Source organism: Danio rerio, chromosome 19 (assembly GCF_052040795.2).
Source record: "Danio rerio strain M-AB ecotype USA chromosome 19, GRCz13ab, whole genome shotgun sequence".
NCBI classification, from domain to species: Eukaryota; Metazoa; Chordata; class Actinopteri; order Cypriniformes; family Danionidae; genus Danio; species Danio rerio.
The window spans coordinates 39,987,521-40,002,387 of NC_141039.2; the positions used below are offsets into that span (position 1 = coordinate 39,987,521).

General features: G+C 35.8%; 1 protein-coding gene across 1 annotated transcript in view; it reads left to right on the forward strand.

Moving 5' to 3' along the window:
- Window positions 1–14,867, forward strand: part of thsd7aa (thrombospondin, type I, domain containing 7Aa) — a 215,681-nt gene that overhangs the window by 86,963 nt on the left and 113,851 nt on the right. The window contains 2 exon segments of the mRNA NM_001122760.1: window positions 633–881; window positions 9,359–9,540. Coding sequence (NP_001116232.1) covers window positions 633–881; window positions 9,359–9,540 — 431 coding nt within the window.

Genomic DNA, 14,867 nt, shown 5'->3' on the forward strand with positions numbered 1-14,867 from the left:
CCTAATCTGCAATTGCCTCTCTGGATATACCACTAACTGTTCTCCAAAAAATAAAAAATAAAAAAAAATAAAAATTACTAAAATTTTACTAAAAAAATAAATAAGATAAAAAAATTACTAAATTAATAAAAAATTACTAATACTTTCCTTCTTAGACTTTACAGACCTGAAACTTGCCTATATCACTTATTCATTGTTGCTCTTATAGTTGTGTAAATTGCTTCCTTGTCCTCATTTGTAAGTCGCTTTGGATAAAAGCGTCTGCTAAATAACTAAATGTAAATGTAAATGTAAAAATATTTGAATAATAAAAAAAAAAGAAACCAGTAAGTCAATTTTTAAAATAATTACTAAGAAATAAGTAACACAAACAGTTAAAGGACAAATGATTCTCTAATAATGCTTCAGATAAAAATATACATCATTAATGAAAATAATGTAAATAATATAACAAACTGTAAAATTAATAATTAGAAAAATGTCACATACTGTAAATTCTCAACTATAGTATCTATTTTTTTTGTGCTTCATGTTTCTTGCACAATATCATAATCTTTCTATCGTTCACAAAGTGCTATGTTTTTGCAGTTTATTTTTCTGTCTCAATAACAGACTTCCCTCTGTCTCTACAGCCAGTGCACCCAGCAAACACTTCCAGTGACATATCAGGCCTGTGTGATCTCCAAGGACTGTGAAGTGAGCGAGTGGTCAGACTGGTCTGTCTGCTCGAAGGAGTGTTACGATCTGAACGGCCGAAAGGGCCAGCGGACGCGCACCCGTCAAGTGCAGCAGTTCCCTGTGGGTGGAGGAGCCGAGTGTCCCGAGCTGGAGGAGAGCGAACCCTGCTCACCACAAGGAGAAGGCATCCCGCCGTGTGTCGTGTAAGTGCTGCATCCATTCTGCTCCACACCTGAATCTTGATCATTATAGAGTGGTAGAGCTAATTTATGCATTTACATTTACACTCGTGATGACTCTTTGATCCAAAGCATGGAATTTAAATGTATGCATTTTATAAGCTCTTGCTTTTCTTGGGAGTCAAACCCAGTACGTTTGCATGGGTTGAAAATTTGATTAAAAAGTTTTACCCAGTAGTTGGTTTTATTGTAAAATATTGTATTCAATACATACTCTACAATACAATACTAACAATGTTCCAGTTCCAGCTCGAATAAAACACACCTGAACCAGATAATCAAGCTCTTTCTAGGTATACTAGAAACTTCCAGATAGGTGTGTTGAAGAAAGTTGGATTTAAATTATGAACACCCTTGCGCTATACTGAAAAAATACTGGGTCATTTCAAACTTTTGACAAACTATAGGGTTACATTTTTCAATTAAATATTTTGTGCAGTTTTATTGTGTATATTGCCAATATTTTATGTGCATAATATATTGGTATTTACATCCAGCGTTTTTATGCAATATTCTAAAATATGCATATTTTTTATTTCTGTGCACACACACACACACACACACACACACACACACACACACACACACACACACACACACACATATATATATATATATATATATATATATATATATATATATATATATATATATATATATATATATATATATATATATATATATATATATATATATATATATATATATAGCCCCTCTGAATTATTAGCCCCCCTGTTTATTTTTTCCTCGATTTCAGTTTTTTTTTTCAACACATTTCTAAAACTAATAGTTTTAATAACTCATTTCTAATAACTGATTTATTTTATCTTTGTCATGATGAAAGTAAATAATGTTTTACTAGACATTTTAAAGACACTTCTATACAGCTTACATTGACATTTAAAGGCTTAACTAGGTTAATTAGGTCAACTAGGCAGGTTAGGGTAATTAGGCAAGTTATTTTATAACGATGGATTGTTTTCTAGACTATCAAAAAACATACAGCTTAAAGGGGCTAATAATATTGACCTTAAAATGGTGCTTAAAAATTTAAAACTGCTTTTTTTCTAGCTGAAAAAAAACAAATAAGACTTTCTCTAGAAGAAAACAAACTGTGAACATTTCCTTGCTCTGTTAAACATAATTTGGGAAATATTTAAAAAAGAAATAAAACTCAAAGGGGGGCTAATAATTCAAGTGTATAAAGAATACATAGATACCAACTATTTTTATGCACATTTTAGGATATTGCATAAAAAAGCTGAATGTAAATGCTACCATGCACATATAATATTCACAATATACATGTCGAAAATTTGTGCGCTCAGTAAAGTCAAATATTTTGTATCCAATGAAATAATATGTAATTGAAATGAAAACACATTTACAGAATGAATTATTAGATTTGCATAGAAATATGATGCATATGATTATACAAATGCATTTTTCTTAAAATATGTTATTATGTGATGCTCTATTTTCAATTTTTTTTTACAAAAATATACTTAAACTATTACAGTGCTAAATCACCAACACAGAATTTCATGAGATATGAATGGATAAATAAATAAAGAAATAAATAATGAAATGAATTAATTAATACAGTACATAATTATTTAATAAAACATATGAGGTAAGAAAACAAACGAATAAATAAATAAATAAATAAATACAACTAATTAGATTTATAATTATATCTTATATATTTTTTTTTAATTTCTTTTTTACTTTCCTTGATATAAATAAATCAGTTGTTTTAAACAAACACACTCACATAGTCTAAAGCCAAAAGAATCTGTATGGACGTCATCTGCTGAAGGCCTTTGTATAGCACGAATGTGTTAAAACCCAGATGGAGGAGTGTAGAGGGGAGTGAGGGTGGGTGTCGAGGGTCCTGCTGTGGAAGATGGAGAGATGGCAGCGGGTTGGTGGTTTGGCACAACGCCACCCTGGAGGAGGTGAGCTGATGAATGGAGAACGTCTGAGAGGACAGACCACACGCTGTCTAATCTGATATCCCCCACAGATGGACCGGTCCATTCCCCATCACTCATCACCTCGCTGCACTGGATCTCACCAGAGCATAGCGAGTGCCCGTCTGTAATAGACAGAGGTGAATGGTGCTCCTGTAGCGCTGACCCAGTGTGTGTCCGGCCCTGATCTCTCACCCAACCCTACCTGTGCTTTCAGTGCTGTCACTGAGAATCCTCTACAGCAGGGGTTTACGACCAGACGTCCCCCAGAGTGAGATTTCAGGGGGCCAGGAATGGCTTGTAACCATTAAATTTTAATATTCACCCACTGTTAAGCATCTCATAAATCTCATAAAGGGAAAGTTAATTATTTGTCTTTTTCTCACCTTTATGTTGCTCTCTGTGTTGGGCAGGCTGTAGTGAAACTGTAATGTAGCTCCATTAATTTAATAGTTCATCAAAAAAATGAAAAGGTACTCACTATAAAAGTACCGTACACTTGTTCCAAACCTGTTTGAGTTACTTCTTTCTTTCTTTCTTTCTTTCTTTCTTTCTTTCTTTCTTTCTTTCTTTCTTTCTTTCTTTCTTTCTTTCTTTCTTTCTTTCTTTCTTCTTTTTAAACGCAATATATGGTATGAAATAAAGCCAAAAAACTGTAACCATTGACTTTGTTAATTGGAAATACAAATACTATGGAAGTAATGGTTATAGGTTTTTAGGTTTTTAAAAAAAGATATCTTCTTTTATGTTCAGCAGAAAAAATAACTCAAACTAAAGACTGTAAAGACCGCAGCCACCTGTTGAGGCCTGAGGAGTGACGTTTATTCACATAGTTTCTACTTGGTGTCCTGTTTTATATGCACTCCCATCCTGGTCACGGCACCAACATAACCCCAACCAATAATATAATCACTACAGTTTAAATTTCAAGGCTATTAGAAGGAGTTGAAATAATGTTTCTGATATGGGAGTAGTCCACACTACCATTGTGCTTTCAATGCTGTCTCTGAGAATCATTTACAGCAAGGGTTTATGACCAAACGTCCACCAGAATGAGATTCAGATGGCCCGGAATGGCTTGTACAATTAAAATAAAAGGTACTAACTATTTAATCAACTTACACTTATTTCATATCTTTTTTTCTTCTGTTAAACACAAAATACAATATTTAAAATAAAGCTGAAAACCTGTAACCATTGATTTTCTCAATTGAAAAAACAAATACAATGGAAGTTAATGGTTACAGGTTTTCAGCTTTAAAAAATCTTATTTTGTGTTCAGCAGAAGAAAAAAACTCAAACTAAAGACTGTAAGGACCACAGACACCTCTTGAAGTTCTGAGGAGTGAGGTTTATTCACATAGTTCTTACTAGTGTCCTCTTTTATACTCACTCCCATCCGGGTCACGGCACTAATTTAACCCCTACCAAAAATTAACCCTACAGTTTAAGCCTCAAAACTATTAGCAGGAAGTAAAACAATGTTTCTGATATGGGAGAAGGCCAAACTTACAATGTGCTTTCAATGCTGTCTCTGAGAATCATTTACAGCAGGTGTTTATGACCAAAAACATTCCCTAGAATGAAATTTAGATGGCCCAGAATGGTTTGTAACTATTAAAATTAAAAGGTACTCACTATTTAATTAACCTACACTTGATCCAAATCTTTCTTTTGTTAAAAATGAAAAATGATATTTTAAAGAAAGCTGAAAACCTGTAACCATTGACTTTCTCAATTGGAAAAACAAATACTATGGAAGTGAATGGTTACAGGTTTTCAGCTTAAAAAATCTTTTGTGTTCAGCAGAAGGAAAAACTCAAACTAAAGACTCTAAAAACAGCAGCCACCTCTGGAGACCTGCGTAATGAGGTTTATTCATGCCGTTCTGACTAGTGTCCTCTTTTATAATCACTCCCATTCGGGTCACGGCACCAATATAACCCCTACCAATAATATAACCCCTACAGTTTATATCTCAAAGCGATATCAAATCTTTCTTTTCTCTGTTTAACACAGAAAGTGCTATTTTATTTAAAAAAAAAAGCTGAAAACATGTAACCATTGACTTTCTTAATTTAAAAAAAAAAAACAAATACTATAGAAGTCAATGCCCTAGTAGCAAAGAATTCTGGCCCAGATTTGGCATTAAGCTGGGACAGCAGGCATTCATCCGGCACTGGCATACAGCATGTGGGCCAACCATGGCCTGGGTTTGGCAGAGGTGGCACTGTCTATAATGCGGCACACAAGATTTGGGCCAGATGTAAAACGTAGTATTTGGCCCAGATTTAAAAAAATGATTGTGGGCCACGTGAGTTTGGCCAGTCTTGACCCACATTTAAAATACATTAAAATAATTTTTGATTAAATAAATCAATTCTACCAATCAGGTCAATGAGAAAAAACAATGCCCATAGTGTGCCTAAAGCGCAATGCTTCATGGGTTTATCAATTTCATTGCAATCGTGACACACCAACCTTACTGGCCCAGTTCAGGCCCAGTTATGAGTTATTAACTTGGCTGAGACTTGGCCCAGATATGGTCTGTGTTTGGCCCTTGTCTAAAAGCCAGATTTGGTCCAGTCATGTACCGTAATTCACTGCGGCATGTGGGCCAAGCAAAACCTGATTGTGTGGGCCAGAGCTGGGCCAGAGAAATTTTGCTATGTGGGTGGTTACAGGTTTTCAGCTTTTTATTTAATATATCTTCTTTTGTTTTGAGCAGAAGAAAAAACTCAAATAAAAGATTCTAGAGACCGTAGCCACCTTTCGAGGCCTGAGGAGTGAGAGTTATTCGTGTAGTTCTTACTAGCTGTCCTCTTTTATGCTCACTCCCATGCGGGTCACGGCACCAATATAACCCCTACCAATAATATAACCCCTACAGTTTAAATCTCAAAGCTATTTGCAGAAATTAAAAACAATGTTTCTGATATGGGAGAAGGCCAAACTAACAACGTACTTTCAATGCTGTCACTAAGAATCATTTACAGCAGGGGTTTTAACGTCCCCGAAATGAGTTTCTGATGGCCCAGAATTGCTTGTAACCATTAACATGTAATATTCACCCACTGTTAAGCATATCGTAAACCTCACAAAGGGAAAGCTAATTCTGTGTCATTTATTCATCTTCTTGTTGTTTTGTGGTAGGCAGGCTATAGTGAAACTGTAATTTAGCTTGATTAAGGTCAAGCTACTACAATATATACTTGGGAAAAAGTTCATCATCTTTTATGTAGGATGTTAAATACCGTAGCCTCTTGCGTCAGTCCCTAGTGCACGTTTTGAAGCCTTATTTACATTGGACATAGTAGGTGGGTTCTTTTATACTCAATATTATCCGGGCCACGGCATTAATTTTAACCCTACAGATCAAGTCTGCAGGATTCAAACCACTATTTTCTGGAATGAGAGACTTTATTTACAGTATTTGGGTCACCAGTCTGGTTTTACTCTCACAGAGTGGGATTCAAACCAGTGTGTCCAGGATGAGAGGCAGGCGTGCATTCATTTGAATATGTTTCTTTATCATTAAAATCTCCTTACCTAATTCGGCTTTACTGGATTTAAATGAATAAAAAAATCAACAGAATGGCAAGTTCACTTTTTAATATCATTCATAATTATTATTATTATTCATAATTTTATTATTATTCATAATTGTGTTAGATATTTAATCAAATATACACTGTTCTGCTTGTGATGGATGCTACTTAACCACTCACAGTGGGTGTGCAGTTCATTACTCATTCAAGACAGTTAGAAGAGAATGCTAAAAAGCGAGCTTTACCATTTCGCACATTACATGTGGCTCATGTAGGGCTGCATAAATGGAAAGCGAGGCCCTTAAAACAAAATATCGAATGCTGCTTTTTGTCAGAAGCACACTCAATACACACTGACTCACGGCTCATGAATATGGAGCTCTGCATTTGTGAGGTCAAATGGACTTCATTTTTGAATCTGTGAAATAGGTCGAGAGCCATTACCATGGAAAGTCAGCAGGAATTCTCTATTGGTTTAAAAAAAATGCTCCGTTGTATTAAAATACCAGAATGCATTTTTCATATACTTTTATTTACACTACAGAAGCAAAGCAATAGTGGGTTATGGTCAAAATATGTTTTCAAAAATGCTCTCGTTTCTTTTTACTCTGCTTATTTGAACTGTTTTGAAAGCTGGGAGCAAGACTTACAACAGAGAAGGTCACTGGGCATTTAAACACACCGGCGCACAAATGCACACGCGTATGCATTCACAGACACACCAGCAGCATTTCCTTCTGAATTTGCTCTCGAGCTTTTGATCAGCAAGACACATGTGAAAAAGAAATGGTGATCAAAGGCCAGCAGCAGAGAGGAAGTTCTCTCTTTGTCAGCTATGCTCACAATTGCAACACTGAACTACAGCTTAGGTAGTCTCTTTTGGTTATGCATATCATCATTTCTTCAGTAAAAGCACTAAAGACTTAACTGAAGTGGTCTGAAAGCAACTGAAGATTGTAAGGTTGTAATTGATTTACATTTTATAGATACAACAGATGTTTTATTTTTTGTTTTGTAATGTTGAATTTAGTTATTTAACCAATTATTGATTGGTTGGTTAGTGGATTGGTTTGTTGATTAATGTATTGAGTGTTTGGTTGATTGATTGGTTCGTTGGTTGGTTGGTTTGTTTGAATGATGTAATGATTGTTTGGTTAATTGATTGGTTGATTGCTGTGATTGATTGATTGATTGATGTATTGATTATTTGGTTGGTTGATTGATTTGGTTGATTTATGTATTGATTGATTGGTTGGTTGGTTGATTGATGTATTAATTGTTTGGTTAATCAATAGATATTTTGGGTTTATTGATGGGTTTGGTTAATTGATGTATTGATTGTTTGGCTGACTGATTGATTGTTTGGTTGGTTGATTGATGAATTGATTGTTTGGTTAATTAATAGATTTTTTGGGTTTATTGATTGGTTTGGTTAATTGATGTATTGATTGTTTGGTTGACTGATTGGTTGGTTAATTGGTTGGTTGATTGATGAATTGATTGTTTGGTTAATTAATAGATTTTTGGGTTTATTGATTGGTTTGGTTAATTGATGTATTGACTGATTGATTGTTTGGTTGAATGATTATTTGGTTGGTTGGTTGGTTGGTTGATTGGTTTGGTTGATTAATTGGTTGGTTGGTTGGTTGGTTTGACTGATTTATGCAATTGTTTGGTTGGCTGATTGGTTGGTTGATTGGTTTGGTTGATAAACGTATTGATTGGTTTGGTTAGTTGATGTGTTGGTTAGTTGGTTGGTTAATTCATTCATTTTCTTTTTGGCTTAGTCCCTTTGTTAATCTTGGGTTGCCACAGCGGAATGAACCACCAGATAAATGGAAGTCCTTCCAGCCGCAATCCATCAATGGAAAATAGTTGATTGGTTTAGTTGATTAATTGGTTGGTTGGTTGGTTGGTTGGTTGGTTGCTTGGTTGGTTTGGTTTGGTTGATTGATGTATTGAATGTTTGGTTGAATGATTGATTGGTTTGTTGGTTGGTTGATTAGTTTGGTTAAATAATTTATTGATTTTTTTTTTTTTTTGGTTGATTGATTGATTTATTTATTGGTTGGTTGATTGGATGATTGAAGTATTGATTGTTTGGTTGATTAATTGATTGATTTATTGGTTGGTTGGTTAAATGGATGATTGATGTATTGATTGTTTGGTTGGTTGATTGATTGATTGGTTGGCTGGTTGGTTGGTTGATTGATTGATCGATTTTGTATGTTTATTTACTTTTTTTAATACTATTAAAATGAATTTGTTATCATGTAAAGCTTTTTAAATTCATTTTCCAAAATGCATAATCATTTTTTTTTACTTCAGAAGAACTAAAATATATATATACAATATAACAATTTAAACAACATATACAACAAAATACAATCCAAACAAACAAAAAAGCTCTAAATGTCAAAAGTTTTATTTGAAGTTTGAAAATTTTTTTGCGATTTGGCTAGCTTTGCTCTTTGATTATCTAATGGGAACTAATGTCAACATGGGTGATATTTAAATATGTTTTTCCTTTCTTTGGGGCATAACAATTCAAATCAAGCATTCAAATGATTGTTAATGCAGACTGTGTGATTCTTCTTTTTTTAATAGTTGTTCTGTAATGTTGCAATCCATAGCTCATCTTTGATGCCGTTTCCCTTGTGTTCTTTTGCCAACATGATGAATCAAAGAAGAGCAGACCGGCCTTCAAACCCAATGAAGCTCAATAAAGCCATGACCTCGGTGCACATCGTGACTGGCATGGCTTTTTATTGGTCTATTTAAAATCGTCTGTATTTATAACTCAAAGGACAGTTTATTTTTGTTCAAAAAAACACAAGCTCAGCTTTTCAATCTCTAGGCTTCAGAGGATGAATAAAGGGAACATTAAATACTCATCAGCAGATCTTCGTCTTTTCCGCAGGTATAATTGGAGAAGCACAGAGTGGAGCGACTGCAGGGTGGATGTGCTCCTCAGCCAACAGGACCGCCGCAGGAGCAATCAGACCGGGCTCTGTGGAGGAGGAGTTCAGACAAGAGAGGTCTACTGTGTTCAGGCCCCAAGCGAAACCTCATCCAACCTCGGCTCCCTCAAGAGCAAAGACGGTAACAAAACTGGCACATTCATTGTCTTAACCTTCTGCTTGGTTGCAAGCCTTGGGAATAATGCACATGCTGGTTCCTTGATCATTTCTGTCACACTCCCACCACCTGCATGAAAAAAGACTTGAAGTTCTACCCTTTCTCTTTAGGAAATCTAAATAAATTCTAGTTAGTTAAAAACCAGATAGGAAAATATTAGGATTTGGGCACTGTTCTGTTAATAGTCAGAATTGATCATCTACAGGCAGTCTGTTTTCTGTCTAGTTTTGACTTCCCTCATCAGAACACAGCATTTGAACTGTCATGTAGGATTGTAGTTTCTGAAGTAGACACCCACTGGTGGGACTGACTAATTGTTTTGAATATTTCAAAGAGAAAGCTGATGTAAACTGCTGCATAGTGTATGTTTTACTGCCAATCTTACATTAAAGGACACTGTTAAATATATTTAGTACATAGCAGAGAATTTGTTATAACAGTACATCAATGTATTTTATACTATAAAAAAACACTGTATGGCCCAACCTTACCCCTAAACCCAACCTCTGAGGCAAAATTTTCATATCAAAAGTTTGTGTAATACCAAGGCCGTTCATATGTCACTCTACAATCTTGTGATGTGATACACATACACACAACATAGATTCATTCTGAAAGTGCAACCCTATATACATTTCTGGAGATCACAAATTATGAGGTATGTGAGGTATTATGAGGCAGTATGAAGCTGTTCCTTTTCGCGCTCATCAGCCTAACCTCCTTATGGACGGCTTTCCTGCTGTTACCAGTTTGCTCAGTAGCTCGCCATGTACGTTGACGGACTTGAGACGCAGAGAGGAGTTGACCTTGAGAGGGTTCGAGTCCGGCGAAGAACATTTCTAGAAGTGAGACAAAAGCAAAAGCCGATAAATAAAACAAACAAATAAATAACAGGGTGAGAATGTGGTAAAATCTGAAAACGCGGTAAAAGTCTGGTGAGGGCTTTTCTTTTACTGGGTTGCTTTTTAAAACTGCCGGTTGGGTTTAGGGAAGTGGGTGGGCGGCCAATCAGTGCTTTTGAAAACACTATTGGGGGTGGGTCAGTCAATCGATTAATCATTCAATGAGTCAGTCAGTCAGTCAACAGCGGCCTCTAGTGGATTTACGCAAGAACAGCAGGCGCGAATGGCACTCATGAGAGAAATTTAAGATCTGAAAAAGCATACACAGCGGTTAAAAATTGCACAAAAAAAAGCATAGCTCCAGACAGGTATTTGGCGCTCTCTAGAACTGTATATAGCGGTACGTTTTCAGAATGAGTCTGGGTTGCGGACATGTACTGCAAGTATTTAAAACACAGATGGTATCCTTTTAGCACTTACTGACTAATATGCTGAATGCAAAGTGTTATATTCACCTTCCTTTTTTGGCTCAGACCATCATGTACAGACTTAAAGGCTCACTGTGAGCTGTTAGACAAAGATCAGTTGATGTTTGCACTTTGGAACAACTCAAGCCAACGTATAATTGGATTGCATTTTAAAGGCTGAAATTAGATCGCGAGGGGGAAATTAAGGAATAAAGAAGGCAGAGCCATACAAATTAATGAGGCTGCGATGGTGGAATTTAAATGCTAATGCCGTCACAGACATACACACAGGTGCACAAACACCCAAACACAGAATCTCTCTGGAGTAATATGACAGAAACAGGGAGGTGCCAGCGCCTCATGCCATGCGCTGTGGCTGGTGCCGGGCTGCTTTCACTCTCAAACTGACACAGAAACTCCCCTGCCATCTGCTCTGAAAGCTGAACCAACGACCTCTCAGGGAACTTATTCAAAAGCCCACAGCTGTCCTCAAGCAGGCACTGGCTGGTATGGCATGGTCAGACTACAGGGAGGAAGACAAAGCATACCAAGCTTTTTTGAAATTAGGCAATTGCTTTTCTATAGACGATTTGTGAGCAACTTGTAATGAAATAGTTCATATGTTGTCCATATAAGCCTGTAGAATGATTGTTATGTGAAGGTGGAATGTTTTCAAAATCAATAGAATATGATATCATATTCTGACACATGAAATGAATGCTTGTGTCAGTGGGTTATGCAAATAAGTGAAATTTATTCATAAACTAATTCAGAGAGGATCACGTGCTTAAGATTTATCACGGCCAGTCTCATATTAGCTAATCACTATCCTCCAATCATATGAGCCCTAAGCTACTACAAATAACCACAGTTTTCAGTCCATTTTATCTTCGTTTGGAAGAAACCCCCCTTCCTCCCCTATTCTCCTCCTTTACCTCTGATCGGGCGGCACGGCGGCCCAGTGGTTAGCACTGTGAGCCCCATAGCAAAAACACTGCCGCTACTGGTCCCACCAGGCCGGTGGGCGTTTCTGTGAGGAGTTTGTATGTTCTCCCCGTGTCCGCATGGGTTTTCCCCAGGTTCTCCGGTTTCCTCCCACCATCCAAAGATATACAACATGCACAACATTCAAGCATTTATCTAACCCCTTTTCTCATGTTCCCTGTGCTACCGCAGCCGGGGAGTTCTGAGATCCGGGGCTCTCTCTCGGGACAGCATGCCAAACAAGCTTTTGATAGATCATCAGCATAGTGTGAACTCTTGAAAAGGGATTCCTTTAAGCTGAAGTCTTATGTACTGTAGTTAACAATCCCAAGACAAACTAATGTTTACTAATGCAAACTTGAAACAAATTAATTGTCTTAGGCTGCATTTACACTGCGGATTTTGATGGTGTATCAGTCTGTATTCAATTTGTTTTTTAAAAAGTAAAAAAAAAAAAGAATTGGGTCATTTGAACCATGCTTTGGAAATGCAGCCTTACATTGTAAAAATGCTGGGTTTGTCTCAATCCATTGCTTGGTCAAATATGGACAAACACACCCACTGGGTTAAAAAGTGTATTTTAAATGTAATTGAAAAACTCAGCTTTGGGTTTGTTTATATTTGACCTAATGTTGACCTTGTCTTGACCCAGTATTCTTTAGAGTGTATGTTGCTTGCTTTTAGTTTTTTCCATGAAGCGCTACAAAAATATTTGAAATGTATTTTTTAGGCCGACACAATGATTAGCACTGTCACTTCACAGCAAGAAGGTCACTGGTTTAAGTCCCGGCGTGGTCAGTTGGCATTTTTTGTGTGTTTTGAGTTGGCCAGGGCTGGGAGATTAATTGAAAAGTAATTAAAATCAACAATCAGAACCAATAATCGATCAAATTTTTCTAGGTAGATTTTTTCAATGACTTTCCCTAAGCTTACTTTCAAAAACATTCAAAATAGTTTCCAAAGTTGCAAGTTATTTATTTTCACTTTTTTTAAAAGAAAAAAGCGACAGCTCGATTTTGGCAATTTGTGTGTTTATTTCAGTTGTTCAACACTGATGTTCAATAAATAATCATAGATACTAAATAATAGTAGATAGTGTCTGTTTCCTTCCATTATTTTTAAATCATGTAATGCACACTTCATTCAAAAATCTCTCACTTAATATATAATGTATGTGTAAAACCTGTCAGTGAGCTATGAGGGCACAAATATAAAATAAATCTATCAAATAATTTTCATTATTTGTAATGTTCATTTAATCTACAGTAAATTTTGATTTCAGGCCAAATCACCCAGCCCTATAATTTGCATTTTTTCCCCATGTTGCCGTTGATTTCCTCCAGGTGATCCGCTTTGCCCCACTGTCCAAAGACATGTGGTTTAGGTAAATAGAATAAACTTAATTGGGCGTAGTGTATAAGTGTGAGTGAGTGTGTATGGGTGTTTTCCCAGTAGTGGGCTGCAGCTGGAAAGGCATTTGCTGCGTAAAACATATGCTGGATAAGTTGGTGGTTAATTCCGCTGTGTCGACCCCTGATAAATAAAGGGACTAAGCTGAAGAAAAACGGATAAATGAATGAATAGATGTATTTTCTAGCTAACAGCAAAGTTCAATACTACATGATTAAATAGTGTGCATTATTACACAAAAGGAATAATTGTTTTTTCTTGTAAGTGGTCTTACGATTATTTATCTGATTACATTTACTAGAAATAACACATTATTGGGCAGTTTTTGAGACATTATGTATTCTTATTAGTGCACTAAGAATACCTTTAGGCTAAAAAAAAGTTAGTAAAATTTTTAAAGGATTTTTACGAGTTCCATGTATAATGTGTTATACAATTCTAAAAAACTAAAAAAAAAATCCAGGTTGGGCCGAATATGGACACACCCAAAGTTTAAAAGTGTAGTTTAAATTTAATTGAAAAAATAACCCAAGTGTTGGGTTAGTCCATACTTAGCATTTATTTGAGTCTAAAAAACATTTTACATGGAACTTCAAAAAAAAATAAAATCTTGGCAAAAGTCCCTCTAAAAATGGACTATTGACGAATTACCATGTTTGTAAACATTCAGGATGCGGCTCAGGGAGAAAGCAGAAAAAAAACCGGGAGCACTAGCATTTACAGCGAGAGAATGACATCCAATGCAGTACAGAGTTTGTTTTTGTCTTAGAAATAAGATATATTGATTACATATTATATATGTTATTTACATAATGCTTTTCAGCATATTATAACAGCTTGTCTTGAACTTACCTGATATAACATGAGAACTGCAGAGTCCAGCATTTCTAGTTAGGTCGTCACTTCATTCAGCTCCCTTTTAGCCAAAGACGTCTGGAATTGGCATTAAAGCAGTGTGGTGTATGGGAAACGTTAAGTTTTCAATTATTTATTTTTTTTTTTTTTTAGAATTTAGCGTCCTACCGCACAGCACAACATGTTTACTATCGCAACCGGTCTTTTTTTTTTTGCAATCGGGGACCTGTGTGACGTCATGTGTGACGTACTGTAGGTTGATAATTCGCCTATATGCACAGCTAGTGTTTTTCAGCTAACCTTCGGTGAATGCTTAATGTTACTATTTTCAATTTTACAAGGTTCTTTTTACAACATTGATGTAATGTAATTATAACATATTCAGTTAAATAGACTTAAGCATTCATTTAGGTGTTCATCACGGAAGCTGAAGAAACTCCATTGAAAATACTGGAGTAAATAAATTGTCACATTTTAAAAACATGGCTGGGGAAAATTTAATTCAATGCAGTGCTTCTTGCCTGGTCTGACACCCATTTCACATCATATATCTATTAGGCAGTAAAGATCACTGATTTTTTTTAAAAATCAGACCTTAAATGTGGTGATTTTATAATGGAAAGAGAGTTCTTCGGAAGCCCTAGGGATGGCTGGCTGAAAATTAAAAGTCTGTGTGCATTGTATAGTTTACAAAAATAAACAAATAAAAGTCTTACATGCCCCACATTTTAAA